Raw genomic sequence first — 27,276 nt, forward strand, 5'->3', positions numbered from 1 at the left:
CACTCTGCCAGTGTTGACAGTGAAGAGCCATTACAGACGGTTTCATCAACAACTGGTCGCTTTGTTCGGCGCACGCATTTATTTGTTATTCACATTCGAGAGAGGCCGGGGCGACCACAACAGACAAGAGTCCCAGGCATCTGGGACCAATCACAGGTCACGCAGACTAAATACAGACAAGTATATTATTCTCTGTTTGGACAGATTGGAGTAAACGACACATAATGACAGACACGACAATGCACTCTGTATATACTGGAGGAAGAATATTACAACCAAGAAAAGCATTTAGAACAATTAGACTCATTAAATAACATTTCATCAAGTCCTTTTTTCACGATAAAGGTTGTATGAACATCAGCTATAATGTTTTGTATCTTTAGTGTGAAACTCTTGTTGATTAACGAGCTTTTGGAGGTGCTCGGTTATTTCGTTTCCTTTGAAGCCGGGCTAGCTTTTCCTCCCCGTTTCAAGGGTTCATGCTAAGCTAAGCTAACTGTCTCCTTTATACTTAGTGCCCAGACGGGTAAGGGATTATTATCTTGACTCGCTGCACATTAACACACTCATTACACGGCTACTTAGCAGAGTAATCTATAATCTGACACAAACAAAAAATAAATAGTCCTCTTGCTTCCATATCAACGCTCTGTTATTTATAGCAATGGCCCGCTATAAAACAATAAGAACACCGTAGCTGACCAATCAGAATTGAGTATTCAACAAGGTCGTGTTAGAGAAGACTGAACTACATAACTACGTAAGTTTATTACCCAAACTGTCAAACTCGTCCTCCAAAAGATGATATTGTCCTATGAGATCCCTTAACGGGTCACAACATACACGCAGGACTCCCGTATATATATATATATATATATATATATATATATATATATATATATATATATATATATATATATATATATGTATATATAAGCCCTCTCCTCGTGCCGTGTGGTTTCCTTTGGTTCGACTGTAACGTCAGCAGCGACCCAAAAGTGACACGTGATTATAATCAAATACACGTGCAAAAGTATTAGCTCAAAAAAAAACAATTAACTATTTGAGAGTTTGGAGCTTGACGACGAGCGGAGAGAGTGAGCGAACACCCGATGAAACGTGTCTCTCACGGCATTGAGCTGAGGCGTTACATTGAAAAATGCATTTCAACGATGTTCAAACATAGTTTATGTGCGTTTGGTCTCACTTAACAGTCGACTCCCTCGATCAATTTCATCTGTGTGTCTCATTTGCACAGCGGGTTGGGGCGTGTTTAGCGTAGCTTAGCATAAACATAAACATTAGGAGCACAAACGTTTTCCTTCCACCAACTTCTTAAACACAACGGCGACCAGATAAACATCGTATGACTACGAGAAGAAGCAAAGAAACAAAGAAGCTATGGAGGCCAACACCAACACTAGAATTGAGTTTGCTGACAACAATAAAGTCATTATGTTTTTCTGCACTGTATGATTATGAAGCAGTTTTATTACGAGGAGACCACCATGCTGCTGCTGATCTGTCCCTCTGAATGCAGCTGTCCCTCCCACACCCCACCTCCTTTGCTAATTTACCCATTAATCCTTTATCATAAAACGGATTTCATGATTGCTGAGTATTTTCCAGGCCACCAAAACCAAAATAACGTCAGAACCCCCCACACACACAAAAAAAATCTGTTTTCCTCTGCTGAGACTCATTTTCTCTCCAGGGAAGAGAATAACTAAGTGCTTTACATCCGTCTAAGTCATTTTCTCAAATCAACACGCACCACACAAGGGCACAACGCCGATTAAACTCTGTATATTTAATTTAAATGTGCGGGACGACGCTCGAATAGACTCTTCACACACTTTATCACGTCAAGAGCAACTGGAACAGGAAAGAAAGGTGAGCGTGGAGACGTTTTAAATTGCATGAAATATAAGCGGCTTTCTCTCTCCTGCAGTTTGTGTTTGTGTGTCTGCTTTTAATAAACACGTTTGGAATATTTGGGGAATAATCAGCCTCCTTCTCTCCTTTAACCAGTTCAAGTCATTAAGGAGGAGACATGACGTGTGGAGGAATAAAAAAACTGCTTGTGGTGTTTGAAGGAAACTCCGGGATTTGAGCTTGCTGACTTTTTAGTCTTTAAAAAAAGAAAAAAAGGTGTTAGATTGTGGGAGATTTGTTGGACAATACAGCGAGAAAATGACCAGACAAGGACGCCAGGAGTTCGTCAAGTCCGTCACATGACGTGAAGAAACCAAGTTCCCCCTGAAGCCACCAGACTTCACACGCAGGAGCAGCTCCACTGGAGTTAATTCACCACCAACGTGCTGACTTACACCTTATCTTCCTGTTACATGTCAAAATGTCTTCTGTGAAAAAAGCCCCTTTGCAGCCACATATATGTGAAATATATGAGAAAAAACAATAGCTATGGTTTGATTTGAACATTTTCATGTATTAGGGACTGTAATCACAGATGCTGCAGGTTTAAAGTCAAGTTTAGTTTACTAAACCTGCATTTAGTCTCTCGTTCTGATGTTCAAGTTTAATTTCAGTATAACATCTACAACTTCGCCACGACATTTTTATATTTATTTAAACCGAGCGTCATATCTGTGAGAGGTCGTCCTTGAATTGCATATATTTTTGTTTATTCTAATTGACTGTCTCTTATTGCTTATTCTGTTGTTTTTTTCTTCATTATGACCGACAGAAAATAGTAAATGTCTTTACGAGGCTAATATACTTTTATATCACTAATGCAGTAAAAGATAATAGGGGTAAGACCTTGTTGCGATTGAAAAGTGTCTTCCACTCACTCGTTCACACACATGAAACCACTTCAAGAGACCACAGGCTTTATAGCACACATGGAGGCCAAATGTACCGTCACACTCAGTAGCCCCCAACTGACAAATCACGTTGAAACACACAGAAAATCCTCCGCTGGCTCCAAAACGCTGTGGCAGATTAATTTGGGCAGGGTCTAATTTACGGGATCTCTTGAGTGTCTTTAAGAGAGCTCATTTTAGATGTTCACTGTAATTAAATGAAGCTGTGAATTCTCCATGTCGGGACGCTCACGTGGAGTCTGAGGACACCAAGGAGCCCTGCAGAGAGTGCACAGGGTCCTGGAGGTGGATTTGACTGCAGTTCAGTTCAGTACCACTCATTGGAGGACTGGGGACGCTCACGAGTTGGTGGCGACGGCTCGAATGACCCTGCGTGGGACCCGAGGGCCCTCGAGGAGGTTTAAAGCGTCGAGTGGCCCTCGAGAGGATTTCGAGGACGTCACGAAAGCTCTGGGTCCTGGTTTTCGTTCGCCTCGCGTGCAGAACAGCGAACGCTTTATGAGGAGGGGAAATCATTCGTCGCGTTTGTTAGATCTCAAGGATAAACAAAACACACAGTGGATGTAAACAGAACTTTTTGTTTGTTTACTGGGAAACTCCACGAGGCACCTTTAAAGCTGCTCGACCAGTGAGATATTACCCAGCTCACGGATGGACTCTTCACCAGTGAAAAGAGGCATGATGGCGCAATGCAAGCACACTTAATACCAGACGGGAGAAACCTGTAGTGTCCTCAGACCGTGCAGGTACGCTACATGCAGCACATTGAGTATCAGTGTACTCTCATGGGCCATCACGCAAAACAATACGCAGAGTGACTGCTCTATTTACAAATACCACAAATGTATATTTGGGTCAAATGACAAAATAAGGAATCAAAAGTAATGTTTAGTACAATTGCGGTTATTCAGGGTTAAAATATTTGGGTTTAATTTAGGTTTTGTATAATATTAATATAAATTCACCTTGTACTTTATTTTGAAAAACTATCTAAAGAATATACATTTAGGTCACCTGCATATGAGACAGTGGGATTACTATGTATTGTCATTATCCAGATTTTTTAAATGTATCCAATATTCAAGCTTTAATTAACCTGACAACCCTCTACTATAATACTTTATCATATTAGACTATAATACAACATTACTGAGTCTCATTTTGCTTGTAAAATGTTCATAATTCCATATTTCATTATTAAATAACTGGATTGCTGAGGCAGCTGCTTCACAGCTCGTCTCAACAGGGATGAAGCCTCTTTCCATTCAAATCCCACTCAAATAAAAACGTGTTCATTATTTATTACTCGCTATCTGGAAATACACAATAATTGAGAAGACCGACTGAATCTCGAAGACGTGCCGGAAAATTCGGCGTGCACGTTGAAGTAACCGCTGACGTTATCGTCGCTCAGTCTTCATTTTAAGAACCGTAACTGTCTTCTTTTCCCCCAAACGCAACATTTACGTGACGTAAATTAGCACAGAAGCTTTTTTACCTGACGACGAACACAGCTGCAGCTAATAAGATAATAAGATGAACTAATTATGGCTCTGTGTAGTTCAGGTGCCATTGCGGACTGAAAGTTATGTGAGTCAATATATATTTTTATTTAATTGAGTTTGGCTTCCTGTGTGCCGTTAGCAGAACAAACGTGGAAGGTAACGACTCGTTGGGTCTGGATTGATTTTATCCAACACCTTTTTTAATTGTTTTTAACTTACTTACACAGTCTATTAAAAATATAATTAGCCATGTCTTCATGTTTTTAATAGATGGTGAATGCAATATATTAGTAATAGGACTTTAATTGTATTGATTGTAAACATACAGCAAAGTTTTGACAACACTTCCCCTTTTACCAATCTATGTTCAACTCTTCACGTTTTATAATTATCTTATCATCATATTATTTATATATTTAGTTATTTCTTTATGAAACCAGTTTGCACACATTTTCCACACAACATAAATTGCCCATTTTAGAATATAAAAGCTGATTAGAGACTATAATTTGATTAATTTCTAATTATTTGTGACCCCTCGTGCCAATCCAAGTGATGTGTGATGTGACAGATTGTTAAACTCAAGTCAGGAATACATGTTAAACGCTCCAAAGAGGTTGTCAAGTTATTTGAAAAGCTATTCTTTGTAAAGCAAAGACACTGTAAGAGCTACAATATCAGGACTGTGAGAGGGCGAGAAAATCACCCATTAACATTAGAGGAACTAGATTTTAGTAAAGAATTACTTAAGTTCAAATATTTATTTCAAATTGATCAAATAAAAAAAAAAGTTGAACCCTTTAAGTTTTACTGTGTACCAACAATATAATAAAGCTGTTACTTCTTCATCATTAACCAACTCATGTCATTCATAATATCTCATAAAAAGTGAGTGAATAAATAAATATTACTGTCTAACCATAAAAAACACAAGTATGTCTTTTTATGGACAACGTTAAATTTGGTTAAAGTTAAGGTTCCACTTACTTTACTGTAATACAACTAAATAGTTTAAGTCAGAAAGATGAACTGTTAGTTGGATATATAGTATTAAAGAAGGACATTTAAATATATATAGATATGGATTTTTTACATTAACTGACTCTAACATTGCCATAAACTGAGCGATGTATCAATCTAAACTCCCATTCAAGATCGATTACTTCATCATTAACAATTGTCCCCGTAGTTTCAATCAGCTGTCAGGTGAAGAAGTTCCCACTTACTTTTCAAGAAGTCACCGTGCCTGCTGGGGAATAAACTCCATCCATTGGTGAGAACGAGGGAATCCAGCCTGAGAGGGGGGGGGGCTTCTCCAACGCGTCCCCTTTGTGTCAAAAACAACCCTCCGCTAGAACGAGCGAGGAGATATGGAGACAAGGAGTGATGAGGACACACTGCTGCTGCCTGCGGAGCAAAGAGCAGTAAAGTGACACATGTGGAGGGAGGGAGGGAGGAGAGGAGGGAGGGAGGAAAGGAGGGAGGAGGTAGGGTTTGGGAGGGAAACCCAAAGAGAGACTGACACATGAGAAGATGAACAAATGTTGCATTTATTCCTCTTCAGATACGAATACGTGTTATTAAAGCTCTCTAGCAGGATAGAATAAAACCAATGACAGTGCAAGGAGTGAAGTTGTGTTTGTGTTGAGCTTCCTTTACTGTAGAAATGAATAATGCGATCACCGATTGAGAAAAGATAATTAATTTCCCAGATGTCGTGATAGCAGAGAGCAGGAGGAGGGAGGGGAACAGCGTCGGCATTCAGAGGCGCTGAAGAGACTCACGTAGAGTTTAAAAAGAGTTGTCCATGAGGTGAATGGGTGTGATGGTGGAGCCGGTGGTTTGCCCTCTACTGGCAGAGAGAAACTCACACTGCAGGACTGAAAGGGACACAAATGTGTTTTAGGAAGTGTGAGAGTTTGTATCTGTGACCCCGACTCTCTGTCCGTGTCTGTTTTGGGGATAAACCGCTTCATAAAAGTCAAATCTTCAGCGGACGGCTTTGCTTCTTAACCCTGGAGAAAAGGTTTCAACTCCAGCTCCACTTCAACAGAATAAACAGCAACTTTTTGTGTCTGTTATCGTTGTTATTGTTATTATTGGTGCACCAACAAAGCTGCTCGCTTTCACTGTTTGTTTTTACCAGAGGTCACTTTTATGAATGACAGGGTAGAAGCTGTATTTGACAAAACTATTTTATACATGGAATCTTTTTTGTGAATAACTAAATAAATATAAAGTACTGGTCTGTAAAGTTGATTAGTTTAATTCTCTGTGTCTTAGAACATCTAAGAGCCTTTATATTGTTATTACAACTTTCATCTCATAAATGAGTAACTTACTCTCCTAATAATTCGGACTTAAATCTTAAAAGTTCTGTCTTTTACATCAAAAGTCTCTGATTGAACCTTAAAAATGAGACAAATGACCAAAAGCTCACTTTTGTCCTCAAGTTGTGAAGGACTCAAAATCAAAACAGCACAGATTTAACGGCACAGAAACACAGTAACGCTGCATTAATAGTGTTTTCATTGTCGTCACGAGTGAACAAATGCTTCGCTTTTACATAAAAGGGGGAAAGTGTTTGCAGATATTCCGTCCATCCATCACTCGTGTGTTTGTTTGTGTGTCTGTCCAAATAGCCGGGCTGGTCAGCTTCCCTTCATTTACTCTGGATGGAAGAATAGTCACCTATCATTACTACTGCGCCTGTCTGCCTTCCTGTCGCTCCTCCTCTGTGGTTTGTGTGTGTGTGTGTGTGTGTGTGTGTGTGTGTAAACTGCCAACACTTGTCTGTCCTACATCATCCTAAGTATCTTTGACAGCTCACCACAAGTCGCTCACCATGAGCAGATACTGTGTGTGTGTGTGTGTGTGTGTGTGTGTGATGGAATGCAATTAAGGAGTGCTTTCACGAGGCTCCAGCAGCTCTTATTACCTGTTCACTACGGCAGACACTGGTGACCAAAAGCTGTTTATAAGCAGAAAAAAACATTTTATACAGAATCAGTTTATACTGAATTGACAATTTTTTTTTAGGATTAAAAGTTTGTTTTCTTTTTGCTATGTGTTTCATTTTAATGGCATGAAAGTCGATAACATGTTTTTTTTTTCCCCATTTATTTAATAAATGATTTAATAAAGCTGCAACTAATGTCTTATTTTCACATTTTATACATGTGGGTTTATTTCCAGAGAAATCAATTAATCGTCAATGTAACAGTGAAAAAAAAGATCCCAGTGTGAAGTCATCAAATGTCTTGTTTTTTGTACGACCAACAGTCTAAAACCCCAAAATATTCAGTTTCATTCCTTTCGCTGCAGCAAACAGTAAACCTTGTTTAAAGCTTAACGCGTGTTGTCTCTTTACTGATGAAATGCTGCCCCCTTGTGGTGGTGGTGGTGATGACAGGTGAGAAATGGCCTCACACCTGACAAAGTACAGACAGTTACATAATCCTTTTATTCTTTAATTACTTTTATTTTATTATATAAAAGGTAGATCCTGTTTAGTCATAGTGAAACACAATTATTTCTGGAGTTATTACTGCCCATAATATTCTTTTTTTATTTGGGTTTTGTCCGAGACACTCAGACAAATCTCTTTCTGAGACATTATAAGTGACTTAACTTACAGTTTAAGTGTCTTATAAATGGGGGAAAAGCCAGAAAAGGTTCTGAAAGCAATTAATTTATTTTAGCTGCATTAATCTTGTTATTGTTTCTTCACAACAAGCTAGAAATCTCCCACATGTTCACATTGTGTGTCATTTAATAAAGTTAATAAAAGTTCTTTTACGTTTCCACATGTTACCAATAGAGTTGCATTGCAGAGAATCTGGCTGGTTTCAGGTAAAAATGAGATTAATGGGGAAAAGAAAATGTGAAACAACATCGACATCTAGTGGCCGTTTGATGAACTGCAGTTTGCTCTTTTTGTTCAACAGTTTAACTTTTATATAATCATCAAATAGAGACCCACACTAAGTGTGTTTGTGCACATCTCTGTGTGTGTTCACAGTCTATAACGAGCAGCCCAGGTCTTTATGCAGCGTAATCCCACAGCCTCTTTCTGGAAAACATGACCAGCAAAGGAACCACTGACTCAAATTTTGGATCTCATTCTCATGACAAAGCAGTTGTCTCGATCATAGAGGGCTCTGCAGCTATAAAAAGAGGACGAGGACACACACGGGCACACACTCTCTCACGCAGCATTTACACTGCTTAACTCACACACACATATTTCACACCACATTGACATATTTATAGTGCTGAGGTGGAGCACAGCTGGTCCCAGGATGGGCAGGGTGAGTAGAAGCTAGTGGAGCAAGTGTTTGGCGGGACATGTATGAGCAATATATTACCATTACAATCACTATGCACTCAGTTTTTTTGCCCCAATGATGTAATATTTCCTGATTAGGTTCACTCATGTGCCTTCCCCCCAGATCATCTTCTATGAGGAAAAGAGCTACCAGGGCCGCCGGTACGAGTGCAGCAGCGACTGCACCGACTTCCACTCCTACCTGAGTCGCTGTAACTCGGCCCGAGTGGAGAGCGGGTCCTGGGTGATCTACGAGAGGCCGAACTACACGGGCTACCAGTACGTCCTGACCAGAGGAGAGTACCCCGACTTCCAGAGCTGGATCGGCCTCAACGACAGAGTCTGCTCCTGCAAGATGATTCACTTCGTAAGCCTTCGAGTCACTCAAGTTTGGAAGATGCTGAATTATGTTGCGACAAGAAAATCTCCTTTTTTTTTTTAAGATTCTGATGCTCATTTCTAGAGAGAACGTGAAACCCACCCGGTCACCGCACTTCTCCACCATGTCATCCACCACACACCCTCTCTGCATTCATCTCTCAGTCGACCGGTTCCCCTCCCGTCCGTATTCGTCCCTCCAAACCCGTCTCTTTCTCTCTCTGTTTCCTTCTCTCCGACCTCCAGGCCGGTGGCGATCCCTACAAGATCCAGCTCTACGTCAAAGGGGACTTTGCGGGTCGGGTGTTTGAAGCGACCGACGACTGTCCCTCCGTGCTGGAGACCTTCCGCTGGAGGGAGGTGCACTCCTGCAGGGTGCTGGGAGGCTGGTGGGTCTTCTACGAGCACCCGAACTACAAGGGCCGCCAGTACCTGCTGGAGAAAGGCGAGTACCGCAAGCCGGTGGACTGGGGCGCCGTCTGCCCCACCGTGCAGTCGTTCAGAAGGCTAACCGAGTAGCTGCTGTCGTTCTCTCTCCACCCTTTCATCGGCCGCCTCACCGGAGAGATGGCTCCAATAAAACTGAACGAAATGTAAACTGCTGTGTCATCATTGAGTCTGAGTGTCCGTACCAATTAGTGAGCTAAACTTGCTGTTTACAGTTTGTTTGTATAATGAACTATAAAAAAGGAGTTTATTAAGCTGTCAATCAAATCCAAATGAAACTGTAAAACAAACTATTTTATTATTATGATATCAGATCTGCATACAGCTTGTGCTCATGGTCATCGCTTATACTAGTTTAAAATCGATGTATTTACACTTTGAACTCACATGCCAACCTTTGGACAAATGTTTGTCATGCAGTAAGTTGTGCGGCATGCTGGTCGGTCCTGTCTGTCCGGATCTTCTTCTTCTTCTTTTTCATTTTCTTCACACCGAGGGCTGTCCTTCATTGATGAAGCTGAGCTGGGCGGTGTGCTCCACCCACTCCACCTCCTGCAGGTTCAGGAGGGGTTCTCGGGGGTTTGAGGTCATGCTGGAGGGCTGGAGGAAGGGCTGGGGGAGGGGATAGGACCGGGATGTGAACTCAGGCTGGGACAGGAAGTGGAGACGGGATTGAGGTTGCTCACTATCGGGTCCTGACAAGTCGACCAAAAGGGGAGTGATGGATGACGGGTTGCTGGATGAAGAAAGAGAGGGGATGGAGGAGGAAGAGGAGGAGGACTGATGTGGCACCACTGTGTGCTCATGGGGAGAGCTGTTGAGTGACGGGGGAGCTGAGCGATGGGAGACTGGGGGATGATGGGAGCTGATGGCGCGGGAGGGCGGAGACTGGAGTGGGTCAAACTCTCCTCGAAACTCCTTCGTCGCGCTCGGCTGAGGAGAGGACAGTTCGGGCCCCCGCACGGATTGATCGTCCGAACAGTCCACAGGTGCACGGTGGGTGAGGCGGGGCGGGGCCGGGGAGCAGCTGTATGACGACACGCTGGCAGGCGGAGTCACGGCGCTGGGTATCAGCAGCATGGAGGGGTTGTGGAAGAGGGGCTTGAGAAGACTCGTCATTTCCTGCAGCTCCTGACTGACGGCGGTCACCTGACGGGAGAGGACGCTCATCTGGAGGGACGAGAGTCAGGAGAGATGGCGTGTTTGGGAAGCATCCTCTGAAACAAAGTCAATAACACCTCAGTGTGAAGAGCATTACCTCGTGTTTTAGCTTCGCGATAGTCTGCATAGTGTCATCCTCTTCATGGGCGCCTGTGGACGGAAACAGAAATACATTTAATATTCATGCCAGACAGGACTTCAACCGCTGATTGATGATTCAGAATAAATAGTTATTCATTAAAAAAAATATGTTTTTGCAGCTCTGCAGACCGTACAGTGTGTGTTTGTGTGTGTGTGTGTGTGTGTGTGTGTGTGTGTGTGTGTTAACCTGAGGCTACTGAATCCGGGCTGGGGAGAAAACTGTGAGTTGCACTGGGAGAAAAATCAAACTTCGGGGCTGAACCGCTTCGGTTTTCTGTCTCGATCCCGTCGACAAACCTGAGGACGAACAGGAAGAGTGAGTCGATGTATTTCACACCGGACAAGAAGGACAATGAAATAGGAAACCTACATGTACGCACAGTACTAGATACCACACATCCCTAGTGGCCTTACATTATTCATACACACAAACTGGACATGGTTTAATCTCCGAAGCGACAAAAACATAACTCATTCATTCACAGAATCCAAGAGTATTTCATGTGAAGCCTCTTCTTCTGTGGTATTCAACTGCCAGATTGGCTGCAAAGCTATAAATAACCTAATCATCCAAAGATCTTTTCCTTTCTCATCTCCAGGACCCTGATTAAGATCCTTTAACCCTCTGACTACCAAGCACTCGATTGGTGTTTCTCTTGCTTCTATCACATTTTTTTATTTCTGTGGCCTCGTTTCTGCAATATATAAATCCTGAACCTCGATGGAAACAGCACAATTGTTGCTACAAAGAGAGAGAGCTCTCTTGTGCAGTACAACACGCTGACAATTTCAAAAAGGCAATTTTAAGGCTACATTTTGTTGCTTTTTCGGATGGAAGCGTTTGTCACGCATGATGTGTTCGAGGACCAACGGAAAGATGACAACTTGACAATAATGTTGTTTTCATAAATTCATGAATTTATAAATGGTGTGCTTTCACAGATCGTTTAAATTAAACATGCCTTTGGGGTTCAAAAGTTAAACAAATACATTTCCTTTTAAAAAGAGAATTGAACTTCATTAACTCAGCATTATTTATGCACCCTCATACATCTCTACCTCACCAGCGTCTGGCGCCAGCTCTCCAGGGACTCCCTGTATGTTTGTGTGGATAAATAATGCCATAAGTCATCAAGAGTGCAAGTCAAACTCCCGCAGCGGCTCACCGCCCTGAACGAACAAGCTAACGACTTTACCCCAGTCGGTAAATCAATGAGCGGTTCCTCACCGAGGGCTGAGGTCCGGCTGCAGGCAGCTGAAGCTCACCGCGGGGATCTGCAGGCTGGTGGGCCGGATGTGATTGCTCGCCGCTCTGAAGGCTCTCGGCGGCAGCAGCGGGGAGCGGAGAGGGGAGCGCAGTGGGGAGCGCAGGCCTCGGCCCAGCCGGCCCAGCGGAGGCATCTTGGGGAGAGGGGAGTGCTCGCCCTCGGACCCGGATCCCTCCTCGACCTCCTTGATGGATGGAAGCTTCTTAACGATCCCTCCGTTGCTCTCGCAGGCCGCCTGAAGAGTGGAGAACAGCAGTGAGCATGCAGTTTTGAGTATAAGTTTGCAGCCTTTCCGGTGGGAACACACTACAAACTTAACCTGCTTATTGGTGCGCAGTTTCCCATTCATGTCAGGAATGTTGCGGTTACGCTGTGACCAGAAGGGGGAGCTGCTGAGCCACTGGAAGTGTCTCTCAGTGCGAGTAGTCATTCACAATAGCTGCACGGCTGCTGGGAGCCATTCAGTCTGTCAGCAGCGCTGCTAAGGAGCGCTCTCATTCAAAAAGCAAGCGAGCACCGACGCCATTCACTCCCAAAGACATTCAGCTCTAAGGATTTCTATAATCTCCGCTGAAAGATGAACCTTTGTGGATCTTTATGACTCCTAACAAAGTGATATCTTAACAGATGGTCCTTTCAAAGTAAAATCCCTGCTGTCAGATTGTGGTGGCATGTGGAAGGTTATTGGCATTATATTCACCGCATCTTCTCTGTAATTTAAAGCTGATTAAAAAACTGGCAAACAAATCCCATTCAGCCTGTCCTCCTCCCCTCCTCCCGCCCCGTCGCCACCACCCTTCCCCTTCTCTCCCCTCTGTTTGTTGTCTCCCCCATCTTGTCTTTGGCTCACGTGCCTGGCTGGTATTTTTAGATCGCAGAGGTTTAATTTTAGCAGTGGTTTGCCTGAAGGGTACCGAGCGGAGAAGCAAATGTTTTGAGTTTGTGTGTGTGTGTGTGTGAGAGAGAGAGCTCCTGCACGTGGCACCCTTGATTTGCAGCATGCCACTATAACATCATCAGCCAATTATGCGCGCGTCTTTGCAGGCGTAAAGAAAGACTTGCATGTGATAGATGTTGAAATATGGCCACTGCACACTGAGATGTGAAATGGGTCAACATATATATCATATATATATCAACGCAGCATGCAAGTTACATGTGAGTGAGCATGTGTGTGTGTGTGTGTGTGTGTGTGTGTGTGTGTGTGTGTGTGTGTATCATTCTGGACCAGCAAGGACAAATGTGCTGTGTTGTGGTGTGTTGATGTGTGAGAGCTGTATGTGTGAATCTCTGCAGAGAGTGTGCGGGTGTTCATGTGTGTGTGTGTGTGTGTGTGTGTGTGTGTGTCGGCACGTGAATGCAAATGTCACTGAGGTTCTTCCTCTTCCTTCTTCTTCCTTCCTCTTCCTTCCTCCTGCAGCTTCCTCTCATCTGGATGTTTTCTGGTCTCGCCTCCATCTGGTTGTTGTTCTATTTTTATCCAGCCAGGGGATGACCTGCCCCTCCCCCTCTTCTCTGACAGCGCTATTTTTAGTCCCACGCCGCGCTCAGTGGAGGATAAACAACTGATGTCTCTGTGCGGGCATGAAAGTATATGTGTGTCTGTGTGTGTGTAAGTGTTATGTGCTTATCAAGGGTACATTTGAGTTGTGTACACTGATTCTTTCAGTTTTGTTGCTTTCAACAAATTTCTCCAAATTTTGAAGGAAACAATCAGTTGAGTTTGGAGTCTCTGAAGCTTCATTTAGTTACGATGCTTCACACAGTTGGAACTAATGGATGATCTTGAATGCAACCCAACTTTTTAATTTTTGTGCGTGCCTTCAGTTGATTTATTTTCTCTCCTGCAATAAACAATTTCCACATTGTTTTCATCGATTTTGTTTCAAACTTTAAAAAGAGTAGATGGGATCTTCAAACTACCGAGAAGGTCTGAATATTTAGGAGCGGAGGAGATTTGGAGGATGCATTTATGAATGCCAGAGGGTTTAATCCAGGATCAATAATAGGAGAACAATTGGAGAAGAGGGAAGATAAATGGTGGAAAAAGGAGTAGAGAAAAGAAGCAGTAAGAGAGAGAAGAGAGGACAGAGGAGAGAGGGGAGTAATTCTTAACAAGTTTGTTGATATTCTCAACATGATCCGAAGGAAATGAGACAAATAACATTGAGGAGCAGCCTCAAAACAACCACTATTTTTTCTATTTTAGTTGACATTAGATGACGATAAACAGCCCTATTTGCAGCTTCCTTTGTTGACAGATTATATGCACTTTATATTCATGCTATTCTCTGCTCAGGAAGCTTTTTTTATACTTCTAAGCACAACCAATTTACATACTGTTTGTGTGGCATTTAACCTTTGCTCCAGCTGCTTGAAAATTGGATGGAAACGCCAAGTGAGGCTTGACAGTCGGGGCCAAATAATAGCTGCAAACGTCACTTATATTTCCCCTCTATGCATAAATTAACTGCATCTTTATATTTACCTGCATCTGCTCATTTTTCTTCACTTCTTTTTATCGATAAGTGTATTATTTAAATGAAATGGACTCAGTGCATTTACAGAGTGGACCTTATTTTTTTTACCATCAAGCAGCATGTGTCAAGGCTAGATATGAAAGTGGCAATAAACTGTCAAAATGCTTTAAGAATCAAATGTATAGGAAGTCAATTAAGTGTTATTTATATAAATGTCATGCTGCTATACTGTCTCGTCCCTTGGTATTTCTCTTGGACCTCTGCTCTAATTAGCAAGCTTACTCACAGCGAAAATGGGAGTAATTTCCAGTATACGCTGTTTATTCATGTGTACGCTACAGCAGAGATCCATCAGTAAATCCCTGGCATCGGAGTCGTCCATGTTTAGTTCATGTCTCTATCTGTTGGCTGAATCTCAAGCAGAAGCCGTCTCTTCTTCCTCTTTCCCAGTCCAGATGGCTAATCCCCCTTCAAGTGCATCACTCTGGCATTGCGTAAAATGGGTGGAGGAGGTCACAGCTGAGTCTAATCTAAAAAAACAGAAGGACTCTTGTGAATCTCACCCAGAGTTTTCTTAAAGGCGTGTAGAAGAAGATATATATGAAATGACTGTATGCTTTGCAGTGTGGTAATATTAAGAATGTGAAGAATAAGTATAGTGATAATAATACATCTACAAATAATTAAAAAACAGAAACGTTCTCTCTATTTTGTTGCTACTTTCGCTTGTTTTTTCGTGTGCCACCTGATGAGGGGTTTGCATTACGAGGCGGGGACGAGGATGAAGAGGCGTGCTCCGAGGGATGTTCAGAGCATGTTCCACTGAGAGGAGATCCTTGAGAACATGCTGCAGGGACTGACATCTGGGAACATCTTCGTATCCCTCAGGAGGAGCCTGCTGCCACTTCCACCCAGACCCAAATAAGTGGCGGGAAGTGGATGGATGGATGGACACCGCGACACTTTTCTGACACCTTGCCAACTTACTTGCATTTAACCTTCACAAATAAGATGTTTTACATGCAGGGGTACTAAAAAGGACACAAAAAAGCAGAAGCGGCTTCTTGTCACACAAGCCTGAAGCGTTCTCGTACCTCAGTGTTGTGTCCCTCCCGGAGGTTGTACGTCAAGTCGTGCTGGATCTCAGTGACGAACTTCTGGGCGTAGTCGGGGTAGAGACAGAGCACCTCGCGGAGGCCTTTGAGGCTGATGTACTGCAGGTCACAGTAGGTCAGGGCCTTCACGCAGGCGTTGGTCTTAATCACTTCCTCCTGGGTCAGACAGTCGGAGCCAATCAGGTCGCCCCGACCTGGAACGCAGAGATGCGATGTCACATGACCTGAGAGCTGATAGGACCATAATGCATTGCAACTCATGCATCTACAATGTGGTGGAGAGTCGTTCAGCACATTTTCAGCTGCATTTCCATGCTCATGCACTGGAAAAAGAAAAAAACTAAAGCATTGTCATCTATTTACTGAAATGTTCACTTAAATAACCGTTTCAGTCCAAACAGTTTTATGCTTCTGTACGATTTCAAATGAAGGACTATTTTTTCATTGTTCTATTAGTACTTTTACTTTAGAAAAGGATCTTAATTTGTATTCCTTCAGCCTACAGGAAGAACTATAATGCATGAGTGGTCCCAATAAATTTACAAGTCCACATCAAGACAACCCAGATAGTGCTGAATATCCGGACACATTTAAAGAGTGTAACCCCCCAAAATATGAATATATAATATTGTTACTGTCGTGGGATAACATTGAGAATAACACACTGTAGAGCAGAGAGGTTGTGTGTATGGGGAGACAATTTTATACTTGTGTCATAAAGCGTTGTGAACACAACAGAAGGTTTGTATTATTATATATTCTGCTACCTCTCTCTACCTCGCTGTTTTCTCCACAGCTGTAAATCTAATGTGGCAATGCCAAAACAATTTGTGTGTGAGAAGAAGACACAGGAGGGAGGAAACGAGGCACAAGAGAGTGTTTGGATGTCTGTTGGAGAAATGTGTGTGTGTGTCAACATACTGTGTGTGCGTGTGCAACATGCTAATGAGTTTCTTCTATCGGCGGCAGAACTTCATTATTTACACCAGTCGCTAATGTGAAAAAATTATGTTGCCAATTTGCTCCCACTGCTTTGTATGGAGTTGAACTGATTCCAGAGCTGTTTGTGAGTCTGTTTGTGTTTCTGTATTCTGTTTCATCGATGCATTGCAGAAAGGAAGGAGGACAAAGTTCTCTTATTCTGGAGGCAGATTTCTGGTTCTCAACTGGCTCATTGCAAATGACATGCAGATTTCCTCTTTATTCATGACCACCTACTCATCATATTTTGGATGTAACTTGAGTGTTATTAGATTGGCATTGGCATACGTTGGCGTTGTCATTTTTCATAGTTTCTCAAACTGCTCAGTTCCAAGTTATTATTAACTGTAAAAAGACGAAATAAAACAAAAATGGTGACGTTTTCCTGAAATATACAGATTGAATTATCATGTGTAATATAAAAAGAGGTTAAACTACAGATAATAATGATACGTAGTAAATCCACTGCAGACAGACAATGTTCTCTGTGGAGTAGCAGACGAAGAAACAGATATTTCCCTCAGGAGTTAGTAGAGACTAAAACACAGCGAGAATTTGGGTAAATATTAAACTTATACTGATAAGAAATATGAGTCCATCTCTGCTGGATGTGAAGCGTGTGTAGCATTAGCCATGACAAGAAGATAAATGAATGCTGTCAATGGAGTTCATGTTGTTCTTCTGGCTTCGACCCAACGTGTCCCATCAGTCTCTGGGTCAAACTCCATCTTTCACTTGATGGGGTGTGACGTGTTTACAGTTCATTTTGGTCATTGTAGCAAATTGTAGCACCTTCTTCATCATGTTCCTCCTCATAAAAACTGTCTGGCCAAATATTTAATGGTGGATGTCTAATAACTTCCTCGGGAGTAAAAGCCCCTCCTCCTCCTCTGCTCATACGGCTGCCACCAGACTGCAGAATACACCAAGCGTACTCTTAAAAGGCACTTCATGCTGTTGCTCCAGCATATTTTGTGAATTAACTACAAAGCACAATATTGGCTTTTTATATTCTCTCAACCCATCTGTCATCAAATATGAACCATGAACCTTTTCCAGTAAAAATAATAACAATTTCAATGCCACTTAGGAAGGATATTTGAATACTTGTCTGCGGCTTGCGGATTAGATTTTACGCCATCTTCTTCTTCTTCTTCTTCTTGCAGCACTTGGACGCAGACGGCGGAGTCTGAGTCACTTTACTGCCGGAATCTAGGAGGGCTTCTACGGTTTGGAGTCCAAGACAGAGAAGCCCTTCATGATTCAGGTCGCAAAATGACTCACTCAGACTGCAGGTCCAACAGGAGGATTGCCCCCAAGCCCCCACAAGCAGAGGCCATTGATGCGCTCACCTACTTATTTAACCTGGCTCTGAGCCGGTCTCTCAGAGGAGTTAGTGTGGAGGACGGATGGATGGAGCAGGGTGCTATCCGTGGTGCTGAACCTCAATGCTGTTGGCTGTGTGATATAGGACATGTGTTGCATTGGATATGATTATGTATTGATTTGTCGAATATGAGCATTTATAATGTCAATGTATCAGCATGAATTTAAATATATAGGTTGCTCACTTTAAGAAACCATTACGTGTTTTTGATGGCTTGATCGACAGTTATATTAGTTGTACTAAAACAGCTGATTCCTAAAAATCAACAATAAACCATGAATGAATACATATAATGTGATTATTTGTTATTTACCGAGAATGGCCAGCACAGTGTTGTCCTTCAGTACTTCCATGGAGCCAGAGCATACAAAGTAGATAGCCTGGAGCGCGTCACCCTGCCGTATGAGGAACTCGCCAGGTGCGCAGAAGGAGGTCTTGATGATGAGGGAGAGGGAGCGCAGACAGCCCCTGCTGGCCGATTCAAACAGCGGCAGCTGCAGCAGCTCATTATTCAAATGCATCGCGATGTCGGCCCTCAGCTCATCCGGGAAGTCCTTCAGTAGCTGTGAAGGGAAAGAGAAGGACACGTTTCCCCTCTGCACTGAAACAAAGACAAACACAAAGCACTATCGGATTTCTCTGACCGCACGCTACGGATGAGTCCCTGTCTTAGTCTTCCCTTTGTGTGTCATCATTTGAATGTGAGTGTGTGGGAAGGTGGAGAGAACAGGCAAAATAAAACCTTTCATTTTCCCACATAGTCACAACTATTTATTGAGCATTCCCACTGTATGTGCAACAGAGACCAGAAGTAAAAGGCTTTGCAAGGGAAAGTTGTTGGATATTACCTTAAAGCATTAGTGTCTGTCCCCCATCATGTTATCTCTTTAAAAAAGGATTATCTCAATTTAAAGCCATGGTGAAACACATCCAGCCAGTTTAGAGTCCATGAAGTCATTAATCCATGAAATTAAGATAGCTGCCCCCATTCCCTGGTTTCATACAACCCAAAACAAAACCAAAATCCTCTCAGTGACTTTGAGCCGTTCCTTTAGTCTGCTGGGAGGACACGTCGCCTGATTTGGACTTTCTATTTTAGAAGCATAGCCAGTTGATCTCAGTGTTTCTGACGAGGTCAATCAGAGCCACAAAGGTCATCAACCAAAGGAACAGACGCACAATTTCAGAAATGGGTTTGTAACATCATCTGTTCACCTTTGCTCGTGGCAAAGACATTTAATCACTTAATCATCTTGAGCAGTCCCTCCTACCTCGCTGACGTCGATACCATTGTTGACGGACCAGGTCGTCTGGAAACACTCCATCATGCGTTGCTCAAGGGCCTTGGGCAACCGGTGCACCCGGATGAAGTCCTTCAGGTCCTTGGTGCGGGTGGTGTAGAGGGAGCGGCGTGAGTACATCCTCTGGATGATGGCGGTCACATTTCCAAACACCACAGCGTGCATTAATGCTGCAGACAAGCGGACAAAAGCACCGCTGGATAAACAAATACTTTTTTGTTTTTTCCGTTACATCTATGCTAACCCTAACCCTACGCTTTGGTGTTTATCCCACCTCCAATCAGCATGGTGCAGATGGAGAAGATCTTCTCAGAGTCTGTGTTGGCTGAAACGTTGCCGAAGCCCACGCTGGTCAGACTGCTTAGGGCAAAGTACAGCGACGTCACATAGGAGCTCCTGACAGATGGGCCGCCGCTCAGCGTCGTCCCCGAGCCGCCGGGCGTCCTCGCTCGGGCCCTGCTGCCGTTCCATTGGCCCGAGCCCAGCAACCCGGCCGCGTTTAGCGGCTCCAGCCCAGAGCCGTTCCACTGGCTGTAATTGGTCAGCGCAGCTGACACGCTGCCTTGAGGAGAATCAGAGACCCCCAACAGGGAGGTCAGCGGTGCCAGGAAGTATGGCGTTCCCAGGCGTTTGGCCAGTTCATGGAGCCAGCCTGGTGGGAAGAGGGTCGATAAGAGTTTGTCAGTTTAATGAGATACCTCATTAGATGCGCCTAGAAGGCTGCTTTGGCAGTGGGTAACAAGGCTGGAAGGGCCGAGTAATCACTTCAGTGCTGGTGCAGGCCAGAACATGTCAGCTTTCATTTGCATTTACACATGACGGTGCAAACGGTCTCTAGATTTGTCTGCTTGTCCGTGTTTTTGCAACTGTTTTGGCGATTGTTTTTATATATTATTGGTTTTTAAACTTGCCTCAGCAACCATTATGATGGATATCACATGTGTATTGGATGTTTTAAACTTGATTAAGTAGACCATATGCAATCAATACATGCCAAGTTTTGACATTTAATTAGCCAGATGAAAGAGTAGGGCACGACAAGACCAGCTTGAGAGCCAGACTGAACAGGAAGTAGAGACGGGAATATGAATTTATATACAGGGCAACATTTTCCTCTGTGAACTGTAATGAACATTGCAACCTCTGCAAATCACTGAGCCGTAGCCAACCCATGTGTGCACGTGTACATCAATGGAGGCCTTTTCTTGTATATCCCACCCCCCACTACTGTTACCCCTCTCGTCTCCTCCAGTCTCATTCCACCTCACAGTATTGTTGTTTGGCACCGCTGAGCGCAGTAGGGGAGTAGACAGATTTCCATAATTAGAAGTGTTTCCTCAGTAAAAGGACACACACACTGCACGCTGTGTGCATCCAACCATGTCTTCATACTCACAATCGGCTAAAATCACACAGATGAATCTATGTTTTGGTCTCCGTCTTTCCAACCGTTAAAGATTCTGCCATGAAAGAGCAACAGACACAAACCTATATCCCAGGAGGCGGGGCTATTGCTCTCGATCTCGCTGCGTCCGATGAAGTACCAGACGCACGCCATCCAATGGCCGAGAAGGGCGAACGTGGACATGAGCAGGGTGAGGACCACGGCGCTGTACTGGGAGTAACGATCCAGCTTCTGTAGGAGGCGCAAGAGGCGGAGGAGGCGCACCGTCTTCAGCAGGTGAACACCGAAGTTCTGCGAGAGAGAGAGAGAGAGAGAGAGAGAGAGAGAGAGAGAGAGAAAGGTGTCATGGGTTTTAAAGGTATGAATGTTGTGTATAATCTTCAAAGTTTCCCATCTGGAGCCAATTAAAAACCACCCATGCAAACTGAGAATTTAAATCAGACATCATGACAGTGAGCTGCGTCACCGGGAGACAACATGTTTAAAGTTGCTCCACAGATTGTCTGAACCTTGCAGCTCAAATTGCAGCTCAAATGGGATTAAAAATACTCCAGAACATCGAAAACTTTCATCTGCAGCTTTTACAACACAATCCATTCGGAGGAAATCACAGCCATTATCATCCAGGACTGGAAAAATGCCCGCGGTCTGCCTGAGGTAAGGATTGCCTGATCAAACATCACCCGTTTATTGATTTTCTCCCTCACCTCTATATTTACTGCACTTGCAATTCCCTGCTTGTTTCAGTGCCCGATAAGGTCTGTTAATTGAAACCGCTCTACTTTCGTCACCATGAATTTCATCTCTGCTCTGATTGGATTTCATTATCTCGATATCTGAAAATGGATCCATTCAGGGAATTTAACTCAGTCGAAAACAAAACTGATCATCACATGACGTCACCTGTTGCCAAGCAAAGGGTGAAGAAATGTTAGAAAAAAAATTAAGACAATTAACACTTATTAACTTATTACAATCTAATAATCTTGTGTTCCTTCAGATTCAATGATCTGGTATCTATCTCACTGTGTCTGTTTCACAGCTCTGCACTCTACAGCATCCGGCTAATCTATTTGCTTCTATCTGTAATTTGTAGTCAGCGTACTCGTTCATCAGTTTAATTACTGGTTACCTAATAATGAGTTTCTTGTTGGAGCTAAGACTCGCAGTCTTCTTCCTTTGAAGCCTAAACAGCAAATACTGAGAGCACAATTTCAGAAAATGATGGAAGAAAAAGTCAAAAAATAAAAAAACATGTTTGGTGACTGTGGCTCTTAGTTTCTTATTCGTGCAGCATAATGTCTGCTGGCTATGTGACCGTCTTATTAAATTATTGTCGAGCAAGAGTCGAACAGCAGGAGAGAATGACGTCTTTTAACACTGGCAGCACTCATCGAGCCTGTGCCTATACATCACACACAAACACACACACTCTCACACCAAGACACACAAACATGGAGGATTTACGTGCATTAGTCCAATAATCAAGTATGCACACATTATACAACAAACCAAAACTATCTGTATGTGTAGACACCGTGTGTGTGTGTGTGTGTGTGTGGGAGAGACCCACCACACTGATATTGAAGGCGTAGAGCAGGTCAAAGGGCAAGGCGGCGATCAGATCCACAAACAGCCAGGATGTGACGTAGTGAATGCAGATGCAGCGGGCGTCGTACACCACCTGGCCCGATGTGCTCACGAAGGTGGTGCGGAAGTTCAGCACGATATCTAGCACACAAAGAGAACTAATTAACACATCATATTTGTCCGTCTCTTATATATTTTTTGTGCTGGTTTGGATTTCATGAGAGAGCTATGAATCTTAAGTGATGCATCCTGATTCCCATATATACACTGAGCGCACTTTTGAATATTTGACAGTGTCTCCAAACCTCAACAAGAATATTGTTGGTTTAAACCCAATGATTTGTGACACTAGCTGATGTTTTTGCAGTCAATGGAGTCCAATCTGTACGGCTTACATCAGGCTAACTTACAGGGAACACTGATCCAGGTTCCTTTAACAAGCCTTCCTGAGGCGGGATTAGTGGATTAGAGCAAAGAGGGCAGGTTGAAACCAAGTGGAGAGGAAGTGGAGATCGTTAAGGAGGATAAATTAGCATACGGCTCTCGTGTGTCAGGAGGAGTTGGGAGTCCATGCTAACTGGGCCAATTAAGAGAGAAGGAGTGGTGCTTTAAGGGTTGCTTGATTGGATTATGCGAACCAAAAAAGAGAAAGCGGACGATAGAAGAAAGCTGAGAAATGGAAAGGACCTAGGATGCATAACTTAAAGCACAAGTCTGCTGATATTCTTTCTTATTGTCGATAAATTCCATGAAAAGGCAAAAATAATTATGACTTTATTTACCAGACAAGTATTGCCTGTGCAGCTATATCAAGATAGTTTCTTCCTTTGATAACAAAGAAGAAAACCTGTTTTTTTATCCCCAAAGCGGGGAAAGCAGCTTTACCGATGATGAAAAGTATCTCCACCAAGATGTCGCTGACACTCGGAGGGTTACGTGCCGCAGAGGCGCCGTCCTCTCGTATCTCCACCGCGGTGAAACAGACGTTATAGGGAACGGTGACGGCGACGTAGAAGGTGGCCAACAAGATCAGCCAATCCCAGCCGGCCTTGAACGCACCGTAGTGAAGGAGGATGAAACGAGACCGCTGGATGTCCGCCACCTTGTACTCCGGGACCGGGTTCACATTGGCTCCGAGGACGCTCTGGATGTGGCGTGTGGAAAGACACACAGAAATGATTGATGAAGACATATCTCCGGTATTAGGGTGTATGTTTTATATGAATTGATCAATAATTGATTCAAGAATATCTCCACCAGCCAGCATGAATATTTCATTACCATTAGCACCACTGCTACTGTTGGTAGAGTAATATTATTCAAGACTTCACTTGAGACGTTGCATGGTTTGAATTCCACATAATTCAGAGGCAAATCGAATTTAATTGGTCATACTTTGAAATGATTTGCCTTCGACGTCAGTCAATTTGTTTATGTGCATAGTAGCGAAAGAATACAAATATGTTTCTGGTGTTGCAAATGAGCATCAAGTTAACAATCCCTGACGCAAGAGGATGAAACCTGTTAACAATGATACCTGATCAACCGGCCCCACAATTACTTTAAATGACTAATGAGAGATTTAATGGTAATTTCTTTCCTCCAAGATCCTGGGTCATTAAGATCACATTGCCGGGGCATATTTAGTCTCATCTTAGTGCTTGAATTTACAAGTTTTAGTCTTACTCACTTTGAAATGCATGCAAATCAAGTTGTGTTGCAGATGAAGCCTGGAAAGGCAAATTGCCCCTTTTAGCAATGCATGTGTGTAAAACTAATCTGCTGTCGCCAAATAATATTTATTCTCCACCGGGGAGGTAAAATCCTAACGAGAACCGAAGGTATGTGAGTCTCACGTTGTTGATCTTCAGCTTGCTCTTGGTTTTGTCCTGTTTCTGGAGGTGGCCAGAAAGCTGGTAGAGGACGGCGCGACTGCGGCGGCGATCCATGTTCAAACCTGGAGGGCGGCTGATCTGGTGGACCTCCAAGCCGGTTTCCTCGTCTGAAAACAAGAACACAAAACGAGTGAGACAAGGTGGCGAAAACTGCAACTGAACGATTCTGCGGCTCCCAAACTCAGATCTAGAAACTGTAATGTATGAATTATTTATTACTAATTTAGAAAATACAACTGATGCACAGTTTTTGCTGAAAAAGCAGACTCTGTTATTTACTTGCCGACTGCTCCCACACCCCCTTCATAATATCACCCGTCATGTCTGCTGATATATTCGTGCCCCGGCAGCAAAGCCTCTATTGGATCATTTCATGTGAGTTATAGTGGAATTGGAAAATGCCTGAGTTTCCTCTGGATGCTTTTTCTCACCAGTGTCAGATTCATTGCCATGGTCCTGGTCCTTATTTTCTGTAATGTCCTTATGTGACACCAGGAACAGAACCACCTCGCTCTTCTCGTTCTTTATGGGCACAATGTCCAGCAGACACCAGAACTTGGAGCCTGCTCAAAGAAAAGAGATCAGGTTTGACGAAAAGGATAAATTGTCCTCACACTGCCAGTATTAAACCTGACTAAACTTTCCTAAATCTTCCAGCCTTCTCTTACCTCCCTTCTTGTACAGAATGATCTCCGTCTTAAACTCCCGACGTTCATCCAGAGCTTTCTGCATCTGCGAGGTGAGGAGATCGCTGGTCTCGCCGCCGTACAGGAAGTGACACATGCAGCTCTTCTGCATCAGCTCGCCACGGGCGAAGCCGGTCAGTTCACAGAAGCCATCGGAGCAGTAGACGATGGGATAAAGGGACTGGACCTGAGCGTTCCCCAGGACGAAGTTACTGTCTGGTTAGGAGGAAACATAGGAAGGTGGTAGGAGGGAGGAAAGGGAAGTGGAGAAAAAGAGAAGGGATGAAGGAAGCATGATTATGAATTAAAGTGGCAAACAGTCTGAGGACCACATGAATCCATCACTTTGTGTTAAAGTAACTTGAGATGCTTGATGGTGTTTCAGAGTCTCCAGAAACAAGCACACACACAACTGTTTACTTTCATCACTGTCAAATCAAGCAGAAAATAACATGTTTTGACAGCAGCTGTTATCGTGCTAGGCTTTAATGTCACTATAGTGACACTAGACACTATACTATTAATGTAACAACTTGAATCCCCTTCTGGGACCAAATGCTGGTTTATAAAGACATCATTTGGTATTTTCAAAACCTTATTTTAGTCTCACTTTTAGAGTGCATTTACTCACTCAAATCTCTGTAAACAAAGTCATTTCACTGGCCAGCTGCTAAATCCAGTTGAGAGAAACTAACAGGAGCCTCCGGTCATAGCAGCTCGTTAGCTAGCTGGCTCTACTTTGACCTGTTGGTGGGTTTTTTTCGGAAACGTTTCTACAATTAATTCGGAAATAATTTAAAAAATGTCATGGCAAACCTTCAAATAATTATCGACATAATTCAATATAAAACAAAGACCGATTTTGCAAAGTTACAAAAAGTGCTGACACACTTATCGAGGGCTAATTATCGTGCCGGTTACTGAAGTAAAACTACTTCCGGTGCGGCGCTTCAATGTCCATCTTAAAAGTAGGACACCTGATTACTAACAACAAACGAGATATTATAACGCCAATATTGTACTAAAAATAACATATTTTTTTTGGCTGTCTTTAATAGGGAAAGTATAATAGGCATTTTATTTGCGAAGTTGATGTAAATATATACCATAAATGTTTATAAATGCAGATAATGGCATCTACGTTTTATGTGAATACACAGCTGCAGTGCTGTTTGTTGCCTTTTCTCTCAAACGCTCCCTCAACGCCTCATAGGTGATATAGTTGTTAAATGCTAACAACATATTAATACGCATTATTATCAAGACATCTGGAAGATCATGTTTCAGTTGTGAGCTGTGACCTTTAGATGGCAAACAGTGTTATTGCAATTCACATGCACGCTACATCCTTCAGTCAATGATAGGGTCACCCCCCACAATTTCACAAAGATATCCTCTTAATTCAAAGAAAACAGAATTAAAATTTCATGCACGCCTCTCTTTTTTTTCTTCAGTGTTCATTCTGACTTTGCGTTTGTTTATGCCCCCTGAAAGGCTTCAGAGTTATTCTGGTCTTTGAAGAGCTTCACCTCAGGGAGAATTTATCATGCTTGCTGCTTTATGATATTCACTTCATCTTTTCTTCTCCGTCATCCCCTATTGTTCCCTTCTAATCATCTTTTCTTTTTCTGTGTTCGTCCCATGCGTCTTCCCCACCTCTCTGCCTCTAAACCATCTAAAATATTTCCATTTTCTGCTATTAAGCAAAACACAAATGAACTCCACTTCCTTTTTCTGTAGAGCTGCCACATTCACGTCACATTTAGATCATGAAAGTAATATCTGTGTGTTGGAATCTTGCCTATCACAATCAATTTTAGCTTTATTTCCCAAATATAAGATAATGTCAAATGGTTCTGGAGACAGTGGTCTGTGCAGCAGAAGTTAAAGCATGCATGCAACCGCATTGTCTGTCAGTAGATTGCTACATTGTGAGGTCTGACAAAAGGTTTGACAGCTTGATATATGGGGACAATCTTGAATAATTCATTATGAAACTGAATTAGGTATGATCGGTGACAAACACAGCCAAGGTATTTATTCCAGCGGGATCATTAAAGTCCATGCATAAATGAATCTGGAAGACTGGAACGCTCACTTTGAAGAATGGGAGCAATATAGGACGAGAGAGCAGGCGAGCAAGTGATTCAATGAGGGATCGGCTGAGAGAGAGAGAAATTAACTGCGACACAGAGAAAGTGGTTGCATGAAGACCCTGTGACAATGAAATTGAATAATGCATGCATTAATAAAGCACGTCCAGTGTAAATGCTCTGGCCAAATCTCATTGAAACAGCAGTCAGGCAAGAAACTGCAGGAGGATCATGAGAAGTCACGCATTTCCCAACACTTTATGAATCACA

At 43.0% G+C, this 27,276-nt stretch overlaps 3 protein-coding genes across 4 annotated transcripts in view; 1 reads left to right on the forward strand and 2 right to left on the reverse strand.

The window, feature by feature from the left end:
* Positions 1-9,914, reverse strand: part of LOC137794186 (DNA-binding protein SATB2-like) — a 24,474-nt gene extending 14,560 nt beyond the window's left edge. Inside the window, exons 1-3 of one of the 2 annotated variants that reach the window (XM_068590866.1) lie at positions 9,891-9,914; positions 8,881-9,026; positions 5,578-5,758 (exon numbers count right to left, since the gene is read on the reverse strand). Coding sequence is in view for 1 of the 2 variants with exons in the window: in XM_068590865.1 (XP_068446966.1) it covers positions 5,578-5,878 (301 nt within the window). In the remaining variant the exon portion in view is untranslated. Of the gene's footprint in view, positions 1-5,577; positions 7,085-8,880; positions 9,027-9,890 lie in introns of those variants that run through there. The other variant, XM_068590865.1, reaches the window with a different exon arrangement.
* LOC137794308 (gamma-crystallin S-like) lies at positions 8,653-9,635 on the forward strand. Its single transcript, XM_068591060.1, has 3 exons — positions 8,653-8,661; positions 8,803-9,045; positions 9,303-9,635. The coding sequence occupies exons 1-3, from the start codon at positions 8,653-8,655 to the stop codon at positions 9,573-9,575; spliced, it is 525 nt and encodes a 174-aa protein (XP_068447161.1). The 3' UTR covers positions 9,576-9,635.
* LOC137794185 (potassium voltage-gated channel subfamily H member 8-like) overlaps positions 9,777-27,276 on the reverse strand; it is a 23,023-nt gene continuing 5,523 nt past the window's right edge. The window contains exons 2-15 of the mRNA XM_068590863.1: positions 24,896-25,129; positions 24,659-24,790; positions 24,189-24,334; positions 23,218-23,476; positions 22,316-22,473; positions 20,826-21,033; positions 19,612-19,989; positions 19,308-19,507; positions 18,350-18,599; positions 15,648-15,862; positions 12,034-12,308; positions 10,993-11,102; positions 10,762-10,814; positions 9,777-10,673 (exon numbers count right to left, since the gene is read on the reverse strand). Coding sequence (XP_068446964.1) covers positions 9,990-10,673; positions 10,762-10,814; positions 10,993-11,102; positions 12,034-12,308; positions 15,648-15,862; positions 18,350-18,599; positions 19,308-19,507; positions 19,612-19,989; positions 20,826-21,033; positions 22,316-22,473; positions 23,218-23,476; positions 24,189-24,334; positions 24,659-24,790; positions 24,896-25,129 — 3,302 coding nt within the window. The 3' untranslated portion in view covers positions 9,777-9,989. The remainder of the gene's footprint in view (positions 10,674-10,761; positions 10,815-10,992; positions 11,103-12,033; positions 12,309-15,647; positions 15,863-18,349; positions 18,600-19,307; positions 19,508-19,611; positions 19,990-20,825; positions 21,034-22,315; positions 22,474-23,217; positions 23,477-24,188; positions 24,335-24,658; positions 24,791-24,895; positions 25,130-27,276) is intronic.

Source organism: Clinocottus analis, unplaced genomic scaffold (genome assembly GCF_023055335.1).
Source record: "Clinocottus analis isolate CAN_PGR_092001 unplaced genomic scaffold, fCliAna1.0.p SCAF_24, whole genome shotgun sequence".
Lineage (NCBI taxonomy): Eukaryota > Metazoa > Chordata > Actinopteri > Perciformes > Cottidae > Clinocottus > Clinocottus analis.

Excerpts from the sequence above, each read along its gene's own strand:
- LOC137794308 (XM_068591060.1), top strand. Across the intron at positions 9,046-9,302 it reads CCTGCAAGATGATTCACTTC|GCCGGTGGCGATCCCTACAA; the intron begins GTAAGCCTTCGA and ends TCCGACCTCCAG.